The sequence below is a fragment of the Elephas maximus genome, chromosome 2, assembly GCF_024166365.1.
Source record: "Elephas maximus indicus isolate mEleMax1 chromosome 2, mEleMax1 primary haplotype, whole genome shotgun sequence".
NCBI classification, from domain to species: Eukaryota; Metazoa; Chordata; class Mammalia; order Proboscidea; family Elephantidae; genus Elephas; species Elephas maximus.
Genome location: NC_064820.1, coordinates 166,678,157 through 166,699,353, shown reverse-complemented (window position 1 = coordinate 166,699,353; position 21,197 = coordinate 166,678,157). Strand labels below are relative to the sequence as shown.

At 48.6% G+C, this 21,197-nt stretch overlaps 1 protein-coding gene across 3 annotated transcripts in view; it reads left to right on the top strand.

The window, feature by feature from the left end:
- Window positions 1-21,197, top strand: part of ANXA6 (annexin A6) — a 66,895-nt gene that overhangs the window by 12,892 nt on the left and 32,806 nt on the right. For 2 of the 3 annotated variants that reach the window (XM_049874093.1, XM_049874092.1), the window contains exons 2-10: window positions 6,141-6,185; window positions 7,326-7,369; window positions 15,700-15,790; window positions 16,552-16,646; window positions 17,129-17,242; window positions 18,112-18,202; window positions 19,179-19,258; window positions 20,006-20,062; window positions 20,834-20,927. In XM_049874093.1, the coding sequence (XP_049730050.1) occupies window positions 6,179-6,185; window positions 7,326-7,369; window positions 15,700-15,790; window positions 16,552-16,646; window positions 17,129-17,242; window positions 18,112-18,202; window positions 19,179-19,258; window positions 20,006-20,062; window positions 20,834-20,927 (673 nt within the window). In that variant the 5' untranslated portion in view covers window positions 6,141-6,178. The remainder of the gene's footprint in view (window positions 1-6,140; window positions 6,186-7,325; window positions 7,370-15,699; window positions 15,791-16,551; window positions 16,647-17,128; window positions 17,243-18,111; window positions 18,203-19,178; window positions 19,259-20,005; window positions 20,063-20,833; window positions 20,928-21,197) is intronic. The other variant, XM_049874094.1, reaches the window with a different exon arrangement.

Genomic DNA, 21,197 nt, shown 5'->3' with positions numbered 1-21,197 from the left:
AACAAATTTGTGATGGGAGCCCCAGCATCCTTGAAGACTGCTGTGATTGCTATTTTATTTAAGTCAGATTTGACAGTGGGGAGCCCTGGTGGCATAGGGGTTAAAAGCCACTGCAAGCTATGGCTGCTAACCAAAAGGTCAGCAGTTCAAATCCACCAGCTGCTCCTTGGAAACCCTATGGAGCAGCTCTACTCTCTTCTGTAGGGTTGCTATGAGTCGGAATAGACTCGATGGCAATGGGTTTGGTTTTTGATAACTACAACAGGGCTGATTGGACCCTGTGGTAGTAGGGGCCAAGTGATAGCACTTAATCAACAAAAACAAGGTGGGTGTGGTTACCATAATGGACACTGGAGTCAAAGCAGTAATCAGCGTAGTCTGACTCATGTGGACTTATGACGTTAGCTACTTAGTCATGATGTCCCTAGGAGTGAAATAGATAGGAAATCTACTAAATATTTACTTGGTTTTTACAAGTGGTTGAATTTCTAGGTCAAGTGAACAGCAGTCTAACTCGAATCTCAAGAATAGAGAGTTGTGGCCCCTCAATCAATTCCCAGACTTGAGCGAGTTTATAGACCCACAACCCCTTGAATGAAGGGGAGGCTGTGTCCCCTTGAGGAAGGACTCCAATATACTGCCAAAAATTTATACTGTTAATCTTTCTCCCAGCCTTCCCCAGAGGGATCTACAGCATTTTATGATAGTGACTGTTCATTGGGGAAAAGGAACTACTCAGACTTTTCGGAGATTACTGGATTACTGGCTTGAACTGACACTAATTCCAGGAGACACAAAATGTCACTGTGGCCCACCAGTCAGAGTTCGGGCATATGAAGATCAGGTTATTAATGGAGTCTTAGCTCATATGCATCTCATATAGATTCATTGGGTACCTGAGTCCATCCTGTAGTCATTTTCCCAATTCAGGAACACGTAATTGAAATAGATATACTCTGCAACTGGCAGAACCCCCACATCGGATCCCTGACAAATGGAATAAGGGCTATTATGGTCAGAAAGGCCAAGTGAAGGCCAGTAGAACTGCCCCTACCTATGAAAATAGTAAACCAAAAGCAATACCACATTCCTGGAGGGATTGAAGAAATTACTGCCACCATCAAGGACTTGAAGGATGCAGGGGTGGCAATTCCCACTACATCCCCAGTCAACTCGCCTATTTGGCCTGTGCAAAAAACAGATGGATCTTGGAGAATGACAGTGGATTATCGAAAACTTAACCAAGTGGTGATTCCAGTTACAGCTGCTGTTCCAGATGTAGTTTCACTGCTTGAGCAAATTAATACATCTCCTGGTATGTGGTATGCAGCTATTGATCTGGCCAATGCCTTTTTCTCCATATCTGTTTTGAAGGACCACCAGAAACAGTTTGCCTTCAGCTGGCAAGGCCAGCAATATGCCTTCAGTTGCCTACCTCAGAGCTACATCAACTCAGCCCTATGTCATAATTTAGGCCCCAGGGATCTTGATTGCCTTTCACTTCCACAAGGCAGCACATTGGTCCATTATATTGATGACATTATGCTGATTGGACCTAGTAAGGAACAAGTGTCAATGACTCTGGACTTATTGGTAAAACATTTGCATATTAAAAAGAAAACCAAGTCCATTGCTGTCGAGTTGATTCTGACTTATATCGATCCTATAGGACAGAGTAGAACTGCCCCATAGAATTTCCAAGGAGCGTCTGGTAGATTTGAACTGCCGGCCTTTTGGTTAGCAGCCATAGCTTTTAGCCACTATGCCACCAGGGTTTCCGTTTGCATGCTAGAGGGTGAGAAATTCCACAAAAATTCCAAATAGGATTACACCTACAGGTATTTAAAAAAAAAAAAAATTGCTGTCGCGTCGATTCTCACTTATAGCAACCCTATAGGACGGAGTAGAACTGCCCCATAGAGTTTCCAAGGAGCGCCTGGTGGATTTGAACTGCTGACCTTTTGGTTAGCAGCCATAGCACTTAACTATTACGCCACCAGGATTTCCATCTACAGATCTAGGATTCCAACACATGTTTTGGGGGAACACAATTTAATCCATTAACACTTGTTTTAGGTCAGAAGCTAGGCATTTGCAGTATCAGGATTTGAGCCTAGACTGTGACAATAAAGCCTGTGCTCTTAATCATAATGCCATGCCACCTCCCTTGTAAATGTTTGGGCTTGTCATTAATAAAAGCTACCTTTAACTGAGGCTCCACTCTGTGCCAGACATTGTGCTAAGGGCTCTCCATCTGTCGTTTCACTTATTTCTCAGTACATGTAGTTTGCATGTACTTAAGTCACAGACTGGTGGGGACAGAGCTGACTTCAAGCCAGGTCTGAGCTCAAAGCCCATGCCTTCTACATAACATGGGACAAGACCCCCCTCTCCAGCTTTTGGTTTATCTGTCTCTACCGTTGTGTAGTGGTGAGTCATGGGTCCTGCCAGGTCTGGTGCATTCTCTACCTCAAAGTACCCCTCCTAGAGTCAGCCCTGTGCTCCCAAAGGGAAGGAAGGAAACATGATTGATTGCAGGCTAAAGGACCAGGGCAGAGGGTGGCCACAGCAGCACAAAGCCACCCAGGCAACTCTCGACCCTTGCATGGGTTTCTGGGAGAATCAGCCACAATACCATGAGCCCTCATGAGTATCCAGGTCAGCAGAGATTCAGGATCCCCAAGAGGACAGAGATGCAGGTCTCCAGTGGCCATGCTTGCAATTTTTGAGCAGCCATTTCAACCAAGAAGATGATGAAATGTTCGTGGTGGGATATGGGGAGGAATCCTGTGGCCTGGGAGAGAACTCTCATTGTGGATTAAATTGTGTCCCCCAAAAATATGTGTTGTGAATCCCAAACTCTGTATCTGTAGATGTAATCCCACTTGGGAAAAGGACTTTCTTTGTTATGTTAATAAGACCATATTTTAAACCAATCACCTTTGAGATAAAAAGAGCAGATTAGGCACAGGGAGGCAAGCACTAATGGAGGGGAAGATACATGCCACATGAAGGTCGCTCAGGAACTCAGGAATAGAGGCTGAAAAGAGACAAGGACCTTACCCCAGAACCCACAGAGAAAGAAAGCCTTCCCCTGGAGCTGGTGCCCTGAATTCAGATTTCTAGCTTCCTAAACTGTGAGAAAATGAATTTCTGTTTGTTAAAGCCACCCACTTAAGGTATTTCTGTTATAGCAGCACTAGATAACTGAAACAACCTACCTAGGACTGATGTTCTGAGATTTTGCTGTGAAAATCCCTGGTTGAAACCTATAAAAGCGTCTCACATCCACTCTAGATTTTCCCAAGGAGGGAGTGACACTATCCCATTTTACAAATGAAGAAACCAAGGCCCAGAGAGGGCATCTGGCTTGTCGTAAGTTTTCATAGGGGCACATTGAGAGCTAGAACCTATGTCTTTTCCTTTGGCCTCTTCCTAACATCCTGTTGTACCCAGGGCCCAAGACTGCACAGGACGGGGCGGGTGGCCGGGGGCTTGGAATGCCCCAGGGCTAGGAGGCAGAGGTGTTGGCTGCTGGCAAGTCACTTTTCCTCTCCGAGATTCCTTTACACAATCCAGAAAATAAAGGGCTTGAAGTAGTGGATCATTAAGGGCTCTTCTGGGATTCTGAAACACTGGATATAAAACATGTATTCAGCCAGTTGGAAAAGTATGGTCTGAGTTGCTCTGGGAGTGATCAAAGGCCCTCTTAAAGTCGGGGTAAATGGCTCCTCTGTGATTAGTACCAACATTTCCTTGGGATGGTGAGATTGGCCACCTGAACCTCAGTCTGAACATGTAGTCCTGGAAGAAATTTTCTTTCCCTGTGCACACATGAGACGAACACTCACAGAAGGCACACATCATCTGCCCAAAGACTTGGAGGCCCCCTGCGCTGGCCCCCGTCTCCTTGGAAAGGGGCTCCAGTCCAGATGGGCCTGGGCTGCAGCCAGTGGTAGAAGTTTCCAGCAACAAGACCAAAGGAATGAGGTTGGTGGTGACAGGTGAATGCCTCAGCCCTCCCTCCCTGCAACAGCTGACTTCCTGCAACTCATTCAGTCCCTGCTTCTCTACTAGCCTTAGGGTTCCTGTAGCCTCTGCCTCCACTGCTCCCCAGGCCAGGCGAAGGCCAGAGCTGGCTCCTGGCCAGGCCCTGCAGCTGCAGAGGTAATTTTGAGGCCCCCAGCAGGTGCGGGGTGGGTTTCCATTTCCTGTGAGTTGCACATTTGTATCCTGGGGCCCCTGGTTGTCAGGGGAACGGCAGGGTTTCCTGGAGCTGATGAGCTGCGGTCACAGACCGATCTCTGTCCTCTGCCCTTCACTACAGCCTCATGTAATATCTGCCGTCTGCTGCCTGTAGGCCCAGTCAAATCAGGCAGTAGAGACGTGTGGGCAAACACCATAAGGCCCCTCTCTTGTGAACTTCCCACCAGGACAGTGAATGCCATCACTTATTGGGAAACTATTTCACACCTGGAGTCCCTGGCTGGTGCAAACTTTTAACATGCTTGGCTGCTAACCAAAAGGTCGGAGGTTCGAGTCCATCCAAAGGCACCTTGGAAGAAAAGCCTGACAATCTGCTTCTGAAAAACCAGCCATCATAAACCCTGTGAAGCAGTTTTACTCTGAAACACATGGCGTCGCCATGAGTTGGAGTTGACTGGACAGCAGCTGTCTTCTTTCATGCCTGGCCCTTGCGTGCTCCACCCTTGTCATAAGTTATGTCTCATCTTTCAACAGCCCAGCAGAGTAGGGTTGATTTTGTGTGTGATAACTTTAATCTAACCAAGGTCATATAGCTAATAAGTGGCAAAACAGGGATTTGATTGTAGGGCTCACTGGCTCCCAAACCTGTGTTCTCCCCACTGTTTCACACCATCTCCAGTGACCCTGTCTTATTGATCAAGTGCTGCTCTAACAGAAATACCTCAGGTGGGTGGCTTGAACAAACAAATTTATTTTCTCACAGTTAAGGAGGCTAGAAGTCCAAATTCAGGGAAAATTCATAACGCCTATAGGAAGGCTTTCTCTCCGTTGACACTGGGGGAAGGTCCTTTTCTCATCAGCGTCTGTTCCTTGGCTCCCTGGTGATCTTCATGTAGGGTGACATCTATTTTCGCCCCATCTCTGCTTCTTTTCTTCCTGTTTTATCTGCTCTTTTTATATCTCTAAAGAGATTGACTCCAGATACACCCTACACAAATACTGTCTATTAACATAACAAAGAAAGCCCATTCCCAGATGGGATTATAGCCCCCTGTATTGAGTCGATTCTGACTCAGTGACCCTATAGGACATCATAGAACTGCCCTATAGGGCTTCCAAGGCTGTAATCTTTATGGAAGCAGACTGCAACATCTTTCTCCCAGGGAGCAGCTAGTGGGTTTGAAACACTGACCTTTCACAGCCAAGCGCTTAACCACTGTGCCACCAGACAAACAAAAAAAGAAAAACCAAACCTGTTGCCGTATAGTTGATTCTGAATCATAGTGACCTTTTGGACAGAGTAGAACTGCCCCATAGGGTTTCTAAGGAGCGGCTGGTGGATTCCAACAGCCAACCTGTTGGTTAGCAGCCCAGCTCTTAGCCACTGCCACCAAGGCTCCTTAATCACAAGTATAGGGGTTAGGATTTATAACACATTTTAGGGGGACACAATTCAACCCATACAAACCTCAAAGGCCAGCAAGACCGTGGATTGAGATCAGGGGCTGATTTCCCTAGGAGTGGCAGGGGTCGGATTTAGGGGAGGGATAGAGAACTGGGAGCTTGAGCTGAAAAGTCTCCTTGGTTCTGCTGTCTCTTCTGGTTCTGTTCCTTGAAGACCTCACTGAATAAGTCCAATTGAGTTTTTTATTTTTATTTATTTTTATTATTTTTACTTTTTAAAAGTAATATGTGACATGGTTTTTTAAAAGGTTAAACTGCACAGGCCAGCTTCAAATAGAAAGCAGTGGTCCTTGGTTTCTGCCCCTCTTAGCCCCAGAGACAATCCCTTTTGACTCTGTTGCCCTCCTGCTGAGCGTGCTGCAGAGCCTCAGCCCCTTTCCCCACTCCCTTCCCCTTTCCAGATCAGTTACATCCCCTTTGGCCTTTCCTTTTTAGGTAATATACCTTTGTTTCTTCTTTCTTTACTGTAGGCCCCATTTCCTGTGACCCACAGGCACATCCGTTTTCTATGAGATGTAAGTCGATCATGTGTCCTGTTTGTTCAAACCCCTGCAGTGACCTTTTGTCCCATCAGAAAAATCCAAAGTTTTTACAGGGGCCTTCAGGCACTGGCCCCTGCTGCCCCCTCCCCACATCCTACCAATGCCCCCCCACCCCCGACATTGTGCACCTCAGCCACGCGGGGCTCTGTGGTGGTCCTCAATCCTGCCAAGCACGCTTCTGCCTCAGGGGCCTTTGCACTTACTGTTCCCATCCTAGATCACACTGTCCTCAGGTGTCCATGTGGCTTGTCATCTCAGAAAGACCCTCTGACCACTCTACCTTATTAGATAGCACCCTCAGCACTCTGCCTTCACCAAACCTTATCTTTTCTCCTTAGTTCTTATTACAGCTTGATGTGTGCATTTAAAAAAAGTATTCTCACGTTATAGAGTAAACTTCAGGAAAACAGGGATTTATCTTTTATTTATTGCTGCATCTTCAGTGCCTAGAATTGTGCCTCACATGGAGTAGGTGCTAAATAAATGTTTATTGACTGAAACAGGAAGGAGAGCCCTTCCAATGTTTGTAGCAGATGACTGCGATCTCCTTGAATCTTCTCATCTGCAGACCATTAAGCCGTAGGTTCTGAAACCACTCTTAGTGACTTGGAGAGAGCATGTGCGTGGTATAAATAGTGTGGACTCTGAAATCTGGAAATAGTTTAATTTAATTCTGAACTGTGTGACCTTGGGCAAGTTACTTAACTTCCCTGAGCCCACACCCTTAATCTCCTCATCTACGAAAAAGGGGAATCTGATGCCCAGAAGGACTGCTGTGAGGGCTCAGTGAGGCCAGGTCCTGGAAAGTGTGTGCACAGCCTGTGTGATCAGTGGCTGGGCCCTCTCTCCCTCTTGGCTTCAAGTTCCTTTCCCACCCTGGTTGCTAGTGTTTGGACGCTGTCTTGTCTGTGATGCCTTGTCCTCTGAAAAATGCACCTGGCCCTGAGTCAGGTCTTTGGGCATGATTTAACCTAGAGGGCTGGAAGCAGCTGGAAAATGGCAGGGGAAGGACACTTTTGCTTGGGAGGAAGGAAGGGTGGGGAAAGTTGGGGGAAAGAATGAAGGGGAGCACAATGTGGGGGAATCTCATGGGTTTCTCTTTTTTCTCCACAGTGTTTTCTGTTAAAGAATCTGAGACCATGGCCAAACCAGCACAGGTAAGGAAGCTCTCCCCTCCTGAAGGCCGTGCTTTGCTTTCCTGGGCCCTAGGCTCCCTCTGGAGTTGCCAGATCTGCTATAGAGATCCCTGGTACCTTCAGCTTGAAAGAAGCAGGAGAAGTTCTTAGGCCTAGCTTGCTCCCATTATAAGTTACAGTTTTTTCAGATGCAAGTGACTGTTGACAACATACAACATCTTAAGCAGAAAGGGATGTGTATTGGCTCACATGATCGAGAAGCCGAGGGCTTCAGGTCTGGCTTGATCCAGGATGCCAAATGATATTGTCAGGGTTCTGCCTCTGTGAACTGGGCTTCCTCTGCATGGCTCCATTTTGGATAAGCCCTTCCCTTCTTTGGCAGACTAGCCACCAGCACTTCCAGACTTCCAATCCACTACCTTGGCAGTCCCAGGGGAAACAACATACCCTGTTTCCAACAATTCCAAAGGAAGTCCTAGGTTTGGTTCTCATTGGCTGAGTCTGGGTAACATGCCCTGTCATGGAACCAGGTGGTGAATCAGCCCCATCTGAACTGCATGGTCCAAGAGTGGTTCCCCCAGGAAGCCGAATGGATATAAGACATACAAAAGCCAGAGAGGGTCCTCTCGGCTCTGGAGGTAGCAGTGTTACTTGTCAACCATTTGGGATTAAATTTCCCCAAGAAGCCTTGGGAGACACTAACTTCAATCTTTTGTGGTGTATGACCAGTTTGGTAAGCAATAAAATTTGAGGCATATCAGAGCTTTTACTTCTGTGTGTGGCCAGGATTGAATTCTATCCATGGTCAGAGTTCGGGAGTCCCTCTGTGCCAGTGTTTGCCTGAGAGTGATCCTTGTTGGCCAGTGTCCTCCCACAATATGTATTATAAATCCTAACACGTATAAACCCAACCAAACCCATGGCTGTCTATTCCAACTCGTAGTGACCCTATAAGATAGAGTAGAACTGCCCCATAGGGTTTCCAAGGCTATGATCTTTTACAAAAGCAGACTGCTACTACATCTTTCTCCCACAGAGTGGCCGGCGAGTTCGAACTGTGCCACCAGGGCTCCTTCCTAACCCCTATACCTGTGGTTGGAGCCCTGGTGGTGTAGTGGTTAATAGCTATGGCTACTAACCAAAAGGTCAGCAGTTCAAATCCACCAGTTGCTTCTTGAAAACCCTATGGGACAGTTCTACTCTGTCCTAGAGGGTCGCTGTGAGTCGAAATCGACTTGAGGGCTATACCTGTGGTTATAATTCCATTTGGGAATGGGTTTTTTATTATGTTAATGAGACAGTATTAGTGTAGGGTGTGTCTTAAGTCAATCTCTTTAGAGATACAATAGAGATAAAACAAGTGAAAGAGCAAGCAGAGATGGGGGAAGAGAGAGAGAGATGCAAACCCACATGAAGATCGCCCAGGAGCAAAAGCTCAAAAGAGACAGGGACCTTTTTCCAGAACAAACAGTGAGAGAGAAAGCCGTCCTCTGAGAGCTGGTACCCAGAATTCAAACTTCTAGCCTCCTAACTATGATAAAATAAATTTCTGTTTGTTAAAGCCGCCCACTTGTGGTATTTCTGTTCTAGCAGCACTGATGACTAAGACAGCTGGCCTTAAAGAAAGAGAAGTGGTCGGTGGGATGGTGGGACAGGGAGAGAAAGAGTAAGCTAAGGGACGCCTGACTTAGCTCCTCTTGTCTCTCACTCCAGCCATGGAGATGCTGGCCACAGAATAGTAATACAGGGGCTATGTGATCTTGCATGAGTCCTTTACCCCCTCTGTGCCTTAGTTTCTCTTACTAGGTGGTTGAGCTCAGTGATAACTAAATTTCTTTCCTGTCTTTAAGACCTGCCATCCAATGAACCTGGGCCTAAAGGATATTTATTTTCATTTTTGAATAGTGTGGTGTGTTCTGTGAGAAAGGATCCATACTCTTAAAAAAGTCCTAGCCTGTCCACTCAGAAAGTCTTGGGCCCCTTTCATCCACTGAACAGAGTACTTTGCACGAGAGGCCACTCTGACCAGGAGGAGAGAGTGTTAGTGGTTATGGGCAAAAGTCCAAAGCGGAACTCATCTGTTCCCCGTTTCCTTCATGCAGTCATCCCAGAGCTACTTCTTGAGAGACATTCAGATTGCAGAATTCTAGATGACCCAAGTGGAAAGAGCAAGGCCCCGGAGATCAAAGAGGCCAGGACCTAGGTACAGATAGGTCTTTGGACTCCTGGCCCAGTGGTGTCTGGCCATGCCATCTGCCTGGCTGACCTGTGGTTTCTTGTTGCCATGAGCAGGGAGCCTGTAGAGGCCCTGTAAGCAAAAGTCCCAGGGTGTGAGGGCCTTAGGGCCCCTCCTCCCATTTCTTGGGTTGAAATTCCAGTGCACAATGATAAGTGCTCTGATGGGGAAGGATACCCTGTCCAGGTGGATGGAATGAGGAAAGTTGCCTGAATAGAGTGACCTAGAGGGCAAATAGAGCTACTAGGGTAAGAGCTAGGGGGCCAAGAGTAGTCTAGGTAGAGGGACCGGGGAACACGGCAGAAGGGAGTGAGGGAGTGAGAGGGTATAATGTGTTTAGTAATTTAGTGTGCAAGCCCTAGGGGCATCAGTGGTTAAGTGCTATGGCTGTCTGCTAACCAAATGGTCAGCAGTTCAAATCCACGAGCTGCTCTTTGGAAACTCTATGGGGCAGTTCTACTCTATCCCATAGGGTCACTATGAGTTGGAATCAACTAAACAGCAGTGGGTTTTTTGGAGTAGAAGGATTTGGGGGAGGGGAGGGAGGTTGCAGAGAGGAGTGCAGAAAAGTCTTCCGTTGAGCTGGTTTGTATCTATGCTTTCAGTTATTGGCATCCTAGCTCTGCTTCTAGGGTCCTTGCATTCCCTCCCTGTCCCCAAAACACGCACACAGAGCAAGCCACTCTTCTCTCTTCTCTAGTTCTGTCATCCCAGTTCCTTCCACTGTGATAATTGTGGTGTTTTCCCTATTTTTACCTCCAGAAAATGGGAACTTGAGGCCCAAAGAAGTGATGAAATAATGCGGTTGTCATAGAAAGGTCCTGGGAGACCGTTCTGGGGCCTGAGTCCCAGGGATGTTTTGGGATTTGAACACAAAAACCAGTTGCTGTCAAGTTGTCCAACTTTTGGTGGCCCCATGTCTGTCAGAGTAGAGCTGTACTCCATATGGTTTTCAATGGCTGATTTTTGAGGAAGTAGATTGCCAGGCCTTTATTCTGAGGCACCTCTGGGTGGATCAAACCCACCAGCCTTTTGGTTAGCAGGCAAGCGTTTAACGGTTTGCACCATCGTAGACATGAAAACATTTTGAGAACAGTGTGAGAGCTGTGGAGATGGGGCCTGCATCAGGGCCAGTCAGAGTGGCTCTTGCGGGAGTCCTGACCCGGCAGCCCTCTCTCTGGGTGACTTCTGCACCACGAGAGTCAGGGCCTGGGCTCCTGTTGCCAGCAGCAGTGGGGTGGGGCCCAAACCCTCCCAAGCCCCAGGGCCCAGGCTGCTCACCAGCTGGCACCAGGACCTGCTGAATATTTCAGGGTGGAGAGTACCTTCTCCTCTCTTCTCCCCTCCCTTTACCCCTCCCCTTGCTCCTGGGTACCTGAGGCCAGGAACCTGTCTGCCAGATAGCACAGCTGTGTAGGTGAGGTGGGGGAGGAGAAGCCTGGGAAGCTACACAGGTGGCACTTGGAGATGGCAAAACTCATGAGTTTATATGAGAATGACTGATAGTGGGAATCCTGGATTGGATGATGTTAAGGACTTGCCCCTCTGTCTAAAAGGGAACCTGTGCTAAGATACCGCACCCCTCCCACCCCTTCTGGTGGCTGTGGTCCTCTCTGGGGTCCTGGGATAACCTGGCAGGACTGGTGCCCATTCCCTCTGACTAATCCTCTGTTAGCTGGAGGATTTTATTACCTTTTTTTATCATCTCTATTATCCATAGAGAACCCCATAGGAGACCAGCATCGCTGCTTGCTAAGCTTGCTGCCTCTAAGTGAATGTTTTGGTCCATAAAGGGCATTAAACTCCCTTTCCCCCAGCATGGCATTGCCTCATCTTCCACCAGCTTCAGCCCCTTCCCAGAACACTGTCCCACCTGCACTGTATGAGGGGGAGAAGCATGGAAGTGGGGAGCAGAGATAAGAAAGAGGGTGGTCAGCTTGCTGTCAAAATCTTTGCCTTCATCCTGGGGAACACTCTTTTGTCTTCTCGTTCCCTCCTGGCAACTTACACTTTCATGATCTAAGCGACCTTGAGTCCGCCCATGAGCACTGAAGAACCAGGACGCTTGTCACCACCAATATACGTGTCCCAGCAGAAAAGTGAAAACATTCTCTAGATCCCACAGCTCAACCTTGGGAAAGGTATTAGTTTGAACCATATAAATTTGCTGCTACTCAACTGTTTATGACCTACACAAAAAGGCAAGTTAGTAACCTGGTAAAAAATGTCAAAACACTGGTGATGAGATTAGGAGTGGAGAGCTCTGTTTCATGGATAAGAAAAATAATGCCAGGGTGCTAGAGCCTTGCTGTACCCTGGAAAACCATGATCTCAGGCCCCCTGTGCTTAAATGGTATGTTTAGAGCACCACCAACTACGACTATTGCTGCCCTCCTCCTCCCCAGGAGTCTTTAACTGTTTAATCACCCTCCAATCCAACCTCATTTCTCCACTTGCTTCCCTTTTATCCCACCTGATCTGTCTTCCAGGACTTCCAGTCCCTGGAATGTCCCGGCTTGCCCTTGTCTCCAGGCCTTTGCCAAGCTGCCACCTCTGCAGGGACACCTTTCCCTCACTACCTTTTCCCTCCCTCCCCTACCTAAGGGGACCAGCTGTTATTCATCCTTATGACTCAGCTTAGACTATACCTCCAGGAAGGCTTTGAACTGCTCAGAATACACACACAGCCATTCATGCATCCATGCATCTATGAAACACATACTTAGTGAGTGCCTCGTTGTGCCAGGCCCTGCACAAGGTGCTGGAAATACAACAGCGAACAAGGCAGACACTGTCCCTGCCCTCATAGCACTTTTTAGAGGAAGTATCTCTTCTCTGGTTCCAGCGTTACTTTTAGCATGTCTACCACACCGTAACAAGTAATAAGTTGTCTTCGACTCATGGCAACTCCATGTGTGTCAGAGTAGAACTGTGCTCCACAGAGTTTTCAATGAGTGATTTTCAGGAAGTAAATCACCATAGGTTTCTTTCAAGGTGCCCTTGGGTGGACTCAAACCTCCAACCTTTCCGTTAGTGGCTGAGCATATTAACTGTTTGCACCACCTAGAGACTCCTGCCACACTGTATTATAATTGGAATTGTTATACATCTCCCCTACCTGACTATGAGCTCTTAGGGGTCCCTCGTCCTAGCACTTACTAGGTGCTCAATAAATGTTGTCTGAATGAATGAATGAATACTTGGAAAGGCTGCAGGTGGCATCAGTTGCACTGCAAGAGCGAGTGTCTAAGAGTGTGAGAAGCTCTTTTGGTCTCATGGGTTGGACAAGCATGCCCACTTATAGCCTTGAAACAGGGTCCAAATGGCACAGAGAGGACACAGACCTGCATAACAGCAGCTGTGTTCCGACGGAGGAGGCAGCGGTGGAGTGAAATAACTCGAGTGTTTTGGTTTTCAAGGGGAGGGGCACTGGACCTCTCTGGCAAGGGGAGAAACTGGGCTGGGTGAGAGGCTGGGTGGCGGTTGTCCCTTCCTTATCTCAAGTCCCTGCCCTGTATGGAATCTGGAGGGAAAGGAGAGAGCTTGGTCCATTGGAGCCTTGGATGCCCTTCCCAGCAGGGCTGCTGACTTGCCTTGTATCTTGGATAAGTCATCTTCCCTCTCTGTTTCAGGGGGGTCTCCTGGGATACAGGTGGCAATGTGAAAAGCAGCCACCCTCATTTGGTTCTCACTACATGGTTCTCATTGAATCCTGTTGGCGCAGTGGTTAAGTGCTTGGCCACTAGTTGGCAATGCAAACCTACCAGCAGCTTCTCAGGAGAAAAGACCTGGCGATCTGCTCCTGTAAAAATTGCAGCCTATGAAACCCTACAGGGCAGTTATACCCTGTCATAACAGGGTCACTGGGAGTCGGAATCAGCTTGAGGGCACACAACAACATGTGATTCTCAGGGTGGCCCCAGCATTGGAGAGACCACTGCTAGGAGGCCAGTGCCTGGAAAGGGCCCCTTCCACCACCTTCCCTTTAGCATCCTCCATCTCAGAGCCCAAGCTGTCACGGAGCCTTCATTCCTTCAACCAACCCAGTCACAGTTACTGTCCCTCTGGTCTCTGAGCCAAGCACTACACTGGATGCTGGAGATATGTGGCTATTCTTCTTATTCATGGTTATTTGTCTTTTCATCACACAGTCTCTGTCCCCCATGGAGTTGAGTATCAAGCGGAGGCTTGAACTAAGCGGTCTTTAGGGCTATAGCAAAGCAGTAACTATAATTATAACAAGGCCTCTTGCATCTCCATCCCACGAAGCTAATATTGTCCGCTCTATTTTTCTGATATTGCTGGGCTGAGGATGACCTGAGAGAAACACAGAGGCTTTGGAAAGTCAGATTTCTGTAGGACACCCATTTGTTCATTCATCCATCCCTCCTTCAGTCGCTGTTTATGCTAAGAACTGGGAATATTGCAGGGCAGACCTGGTACCTGCCTTCCCAGGTCTTGGGTGGTGTGGTCAGCAGGGATCCCTGGGGCTGCAGAGAGAAGTTGTGGTGGTAAAGCCGCCATGTGGCGGGGGTGGGGGAGGACTCAGGACACCCCTGGTTCTGGTGTTAACTCCTGTTTCACTGCCCAGGGGTGGGATCAGGTTGCAGGGGATTACTGGTGGCAGGAAGAGGGCTGTGTCCCTTTCTGGTCACCTGACCCGCCAGAGCTTTAAATAGCAGCCCTGCACCCACCTGCATACCTCCAAGGAGTCAGCCTCTGCAGACCAGTCCTAAGAGGATCCAGATTCCTGGCCCAGGTCTTGTGAGCTCTGGGAGGTGGGCTTTGCCTTGGGAAGTACAGGCCATGGCTATAAGCCCACTCTTTGCCTGTCCCATCCCTAATCATTTAAGACTTGTGGGGGCCACCCCCCCAACCTCTTCTTCCATGAAGCGTCTCCTGGTTCCCTCCCCCAGCTGGAATCAGCCTCCGCTGTTTTCACATTACCTTGCCTTTGTCTTAGCTTATTTATCACAAGCTTAAGGGTAATGTGTATGCTTGTCTTTCTCCTACACTGGGCCAGAGCTCTGGCAGAACAGGGATCAGTCCTGTTTCTCCGAATCTTCAGCCCTGCCCTGGGTCTGGCCCAGATTAAGTACTCTGTCACCTTGCTGTGTGCCCAGCAACTTGGGCTCTGGCATCCTCAGCTGTCCCGCACCCGATACTCATCAGTGTCGTCTAGCTGACCCACATCTGACTTCTCTGTCAACCAGCCCCATTGTGCATTCAGGCTTGATGTCGAAGACCCCCTGGCTTCCTCCACTCCCCTCAGGACCCAGTCAGCTTGTCCTCAGAGGCCGGTTCACAGCTCAGTTTGCTGCGCCCACAGGGGCAGCGGTGTATCTTTGCACTGAACCCGAGGGTGGCTGTGAGCCCGAGACCCCACTCTCCCTAGCTGGCAGCCACAAGGTTTCCGGAGCTGGAGGACAGAGATCTGGGCTCTGTGTGACCTCCAGCAAGTAGCTTCCCTTCTTTGGTCTTGATTTCTTGGTCTCTGTGATAGAGGTAATCTGAAGTGTTTTTCCAAGTTGTTAAAGCCGTCACAGTAATGGAGGCGGGAGGGCTTTGTAAACTCCGAACTAGGAACACACCAGTTACCTTGGAGCCAACTCATGGCGGCCGTGTGTGTATCAGAGTAGAATTGTGCTCCATAGTGTTTTCAGTGGCTGGTTTTTTGGAAGTAGATCACCAGGCCTTTCTCCTGAGGTGCCCCTGGGTAGACTCAAACCTCTAGCCTTTCGGTTAGCAACCAAGTACGTTAACCATTTGTATTGCCCAGGGGCCTCTTGTGAACTGTAAAGTGCCATAAAAATGTGAGGGGCTTTTGTTACTCTTGCAGGAATAATTTCCACCCTCTGTACTCAGCCACCCTTTCTTACCCCTCTCCTGCGTCCTGCAGAAATTGGTGTAAGGCCGTGGGCCTCGGCTGAGCCACCCTCCCTTGGGGAAGTGGCACCATCCTTTGAGCAGATTTCAATAGGTAGTATGGGAAGTTGTCTGCACCCTTACTCAGGGTATGTGTAGTCAGCTGCTTGATTTTGCAGGGGAAGGGAACTCAGCCCTGACTCCACCCAGGCCAGGGTTAGCAGCTCAGCCTCTGTTCTTCTCTCCACAGGGTGCCAAGTATCGGGGCTCCATCCATGACTTCCCGAACTTTGACCCCAGCCAGGATGCCGAGGCTCTGTACACCGCCATGAAGGGCTTTGGTAGGTGCTGGGAAACCACAGGGGGTGGGGCCTGCAAAAAGGACGATTCATTGAGGGTGTGGGGTGCTCCCCAAATGGGAGTATAGCCCAGAACCTTTAAGTGCTCATGGAGGAACGAGATGTACTCACTCATTCTTTTGTCTCCTCTTTTTATTAATTTTTCACTTGATCTTAGCCAAAAGGCCAAGAAGCAATTATTTTTAATAATTTTATAAAAATTTCAGACAAATAAAAAGTATAAAGAATAATAGAAGGACCCATAGACTTACCACCTAACTTAAGAAATAGAGCTTCTTCAGTGTAGCTGAAGCCTGCCTGGTAGGTACCCCTCCGGATAACGTCACCCACCCAGTCCCTCCTTTCCTCTTGGAAGTAACCACTACACTGAATTTGGTGCTCATTATTCCTTTTATCACTCTGGAGTTGAAAGAACCCTGTGCTGGGTGTTAGAACAACTGGTTTTCTCTCAGCCAGACTCACTGTGAGATCTTGCTCCTCACTGGGCCTCAGGTTCATTGTTTGTACAACGAGGAGCTGGGTCAGGGCCTTCGGAGCTCAGACAGTCTGTGTTCCTTGATCCCTCTCAGTACAGACCTGATAAGTCCTCATAGGCTCCCCCCTTCCTCACACCACAGCTTCACGAGCAGAAGGCTCATGCCAGGACTGCAGAGAGCTGTGAGGCCTGTGTCCAGGACAGGGGCAGCCCTAGTGGGCTTCCTGGAGGCAGGTTAGTAGGGTGATGTGTGCCCTCCCTCTTCCAGGCAGTGACAAGGAGGCCATACTGGAGCTGATCACCTCCCGGAGCAACAGGCAGAGGCAGGAGATCTCCCAGAGCTACAAGTCCCTTTATGGCAAGGTAACCATGGCAACGGGAGGGCAGATGGGATAGGGGAGTGGTTTTACCCACTCATGTGTTCATTCAGGTTTTTTCCTTAGCCCTTGACTCCGGGTCTGTCCCTGGGTTGACACTCCCGCCCTCTGCTCTGTGTCTTCTCTCAGCCTGGCATCATTTAGCCACAGATAGGTCCAGAGCACGCGCTGTCGGCTGGGCGACATTGGTAACAAGACCAATGAGGTCTCAGCCCTATGGACCCAGATAGTGGGGGGACAGATGGTGCACAAGTGGACAAGCAGACAGTGGTGGTGAGAGGTGCAGTGCTGTGCACTTGAACCTGCACGGCCACTTACAGCTGTGTGACTTCAGACATGCCTCTGTGTCTTAGCACTGATGGTAGGACACACCTCCGAGAGTGATGATTCATGAGATGGAGCCGGTGCCTGTGCAAAGTTATCCTATAACTACTGTCCCCCTTTCTTCTCCACCCCCTCCCTCCCCAGGACCTCATCGCTGACTTGAAGTATGAGCTGACAGGGAAGTTTGAACGACTGATTGTGGGCCTCATGAGGCCACTTGCCTATTGTGATGCCAAAGAAATTAAAGACGCCATCTCAGTAAGAAGCCTGGGGGGTGGGGAGTGCGGGCAGGGGGTGGTTAATGGGAAGATTCCTGGCTCTGTGGCAAGCATTCAATGAGCCCTGCATCTACCCAGCTGAGGCACCCTGCTTCATGAGGCATCATGCTAAACCCTGCCCTGAAAGGGCACCATAGTCTCCTCCAGGTGGACAGATGTGGGACAAGTGTTGGTGTGAAGCTGACCCCATGCAAGGCGGCTTTTGGCCCACACTCCCACATCAGGAGCTTACAGTCCTGAGGAAGCAAGATGTAGGGATGTGGAGACAAATAGTGTTGAAATATCCAAGGCCAAGGGCATTGTAAAGGAAGCCAGGAGGGTGAGACGTGGGCCTGGGATGGATTGAGAAGGTTTCTTAGAAGATGGGGGATCAAGTTAAACTCAAAATCCTGGAGAGGATTTGGTTGATAGGCGTGGGAAGATCGTTAAAGACTTGGGGGAAAATGGCAGGAGAGGTTGTGGCAGTGTGTCCAGGAGTAGCTCAGTCTGCCTAAGGTAGAGGGTTGCCCTCTCGGAAGCATGGAAAAAAATAGCCCTTAAATGTACCGAGCACTTCACAGTTTACAAAGTTCCATGACCTTTGCCTCAGATGAGCTACTCAGCAAGAATTGATTTCATAATCTGATACACTTGGCAGTGGTAGAGATTAGTATGTCCCCAGTATTCTCGTGGGTTTGGCAGAGGCACTAGTATCATCTCCATTTTACAGACGAGAAAATTGAGGCCCAGAAAATAAAGGTTTTTCATGCGAGGTCAGAAAGCAAGCTGGTGGCAGAGGCGGAACTAGAACCCATGTCTTTTATTCTCAGTGCAGGTCTTGATTCACATGTGCTCCTTCTCATCTTCCAGGGCATTGGTACCGATGAGAAGTGCCTCATTGAGATCTTGGCTTCCCGGACCAATGAGCAGATCCACCAACTGGTTCAAGCATACAAAGATGGTGAGATGGGCAAGAGGGGCCATTCAGGTGCTTCAGATATAAAATGAAGGCAATTGCAAAGTGTGGAACCTAAGACTATCCATCTGTTTTTCCTTTTCATTGTCTCTCATCCATCCATTATTCCATCCATCCATCCACCCGCCCGCGCGTCCATCTGTCCATCCATCCATCTGTCCGTCCATCCATCCAATAAGCACCGGCTCTGTGCTGGGCACTAAACTATGTTCTGGGGATATGGGGGTGGATAAACCAGTGCAATCCCTAGAGCTTATACAATAATGAAAGAGACAGACAAAAAACAGATAAACATGATGATGCATTGTGCTAAGTATTATGGAGCAAGCAAACAAGATAAGGAGAGACGGTGTTTAACTAGAGAGGACCTACTTCAGACAGGTAGTAAGGGAAAGCCCGTCTTGGGAGAAGACAGGAAGCAGCCAACTGTATAAAGAGTGGGGAGAAAATTCCTCCAGGCAGAGGGAACAGCAGGTCCAGAACCCTGAGGCTGGTATAAGCCTATTAGCCAATATGAGGCTAGAGAGGTAGAAGACGGGGCAGGACAACACGGAGCCTTGTAGGCCAAGGTAAAGAGACAATGTTTTATTCTAAGTCCTATGGGAAGTAGGGAAATATTATGATCAGATATAGGCTATAAGACAGTCACCCCTATTGCTGTGGATTGGAGTGGGACCAAGAACAGAAGTAGAACAGTTAGAAGGTTGTAGCCATACTGTTCAGGTGAGAACAAATGGTGTCCAGATCAGGAAGGTACAGAAAGCAGTAGAGAGAAGGGGAGCAATTCCATTTCTTCACGTCATGGGTCAGTACAAAACAACTGAAGATACACCCTGGGTCTTGTCATTAGGTGGTGTCGACTGGGTCTTGGGCTTTGTAACATATACCTCATCATTTTGTGGGGCAGCAGGCTCTTTTCCCTCCTGGGGATGGGATCGGAGCTTGTCTTTCTTCCCTGCAGCCTATGAACGGGACCTGGAAGCCGACATCATTGGCGACACCTCTGGTCACTTCCAGAAGATGCTCGTGGTCCTGCTGCAGGTTGGTCCACCCTGGAGCTCTGAGAAACACCCTGGAGCCCACTTTCCTCCGCATTTTACACCAAACCTCCCAATTCTTCTCCTCCCATCACCGTAACAACCCACATCCCATATTAAGCAACTGAGGAATTAGCAGGAGAGACTTCAGGAGTGGGAAAATGTGACCTTTGCCCCCATTTTCAAAGCAGTTTGTTCTGGAGAGGAGAGTTCCATCCTGTGATCTTTTTCTCTTATGGGCTCTTGGCACCTTATGGCTGCCCATGACCACCGGAAAAGCGCTAATTGCCGTGCAGGTCCTCTTAGCATCTTTTGTGTGTGTGTGCTTTAGGTGAAAGTTTACAGAGCAAACTAGTTTCCCATTTGGTATCATTCTTGGGGAGTGTCATGAACAATGCCAGGATCTGAGGCAGGGGCCATGCAGAGCACAGGGCCCTGTCCACCAGTATGTCCTCAGTACAAGGCTCTGACTTCCTTTGGGATGAGGGCACATGGAGGGACCTTGGTTATTCTCAGGACTCCCCTATTGGATCCCAGCACTAAGGATGAAGGGAGAGGCCAGCAGGGGGACGCTTAGAGTCCCTCCAAAACAGGTGCTGAGGTCTTGATCCAACGGCAGCTGTATGTCATTGTTCCTGGACACCTCTGGGCCACCAGGGTTTTCCCAGCCCTTCCTGTCTCCACCGCTGGCATGCAGACCTTGCCCCTTGCTCTGCTGGTGGAAGCATGTATCCCTTGTCTCTCTGCCCAGGGCACCAGGGAAAATGACGATGTGGTGAGCGAGGACTTGGTCCAGCAGGACGTCCAGGTAAGCGAGCTCCACTGCAAGTCACCCAGCACAGCAAGGGAGCCTGGAGAGACGGGAAAGGTTGGGGGCCCTGGGAAGGGCTGGAGGTGAAGTAATTTGTATCATATAGCGGAAGTAACTGACCCATGGTGCTTTGTTGAGGAAAGGGTTTAAGTTATCTTTCAAAGTTATATAGCATATATAGAATTTGCAAGATGTGTATTCTGGAGCTTTCATCATTTGTTCATTTATTCATTCAGTTAGAAAATGTTTATTGAGCACTTACTGTGTGCCAGGCACTCTGCTCAGCAGTGTAGAATCACTAATGAACGAAATTAAACAGTACTGGGAGAGCCAGGCATAGATTAACCACACAAACATATTCTCTATTGATAAACTGTCCATTCCAGATGTTTTCAGCACCCATATATGTGCAGGGAAAGATATAGAGGGTACTAAAATATAGCCCCTGTCCTTGAGGAGTCCACATAATAGTGGGGAGACAGACATATAAAGAAATTATTATAATGTATATGGGAGCCTAGAAGAGGGAGGGAGGGAAAGACTCCGGAAGGGCTTCAAGAAAAGGGGAAACATTTAATCTGGGCCTTGAAGGTTGAATAAGAGTTTCCCCAGAAAGGGAGAAAGGCATACTGGTGTGTGCAGAAGTTTGGAGGCTAGCAGTTGCTGGTCTGTGTAGGGATCAGGCAGCAGTTCTGAGTGGCTTGGCCGGTATGTCCTGTCTCTACCGAGATTTCCTCCTTTAGTAAAGTCCCATCTCTTCCTCTTCAGGACCTGTACGAGGCAGGAGAACTGAAATGGGGAACAGATGAGGCCCAGTTCATTTACATCTTGGGAAATCGCAGCAAGCAGCATCTTCGGTTGGGTAAGCTCCATGGAAGACCTACAGCTTGCCCCCTTGTGTTGTGCCAAGAATTCTTTTCTCTTTTCCTTTTCTTTTCCCCTAAGGGAACATGATAGCTACTTCATCCTCAACCCAAATACTAGCCCTGATTTTTTTTTCCCCCTTTTTAAAATAAATAGACCTTATTGTTTAGAGGGAAACTCTGGTGGCGTAGTGGCTAAGTGCTACGGCTGCTAACCAAAGGGTCGGCAGTTTGAATCTGCTAGGCGCTCCTTGGAAACTCTATGGGGC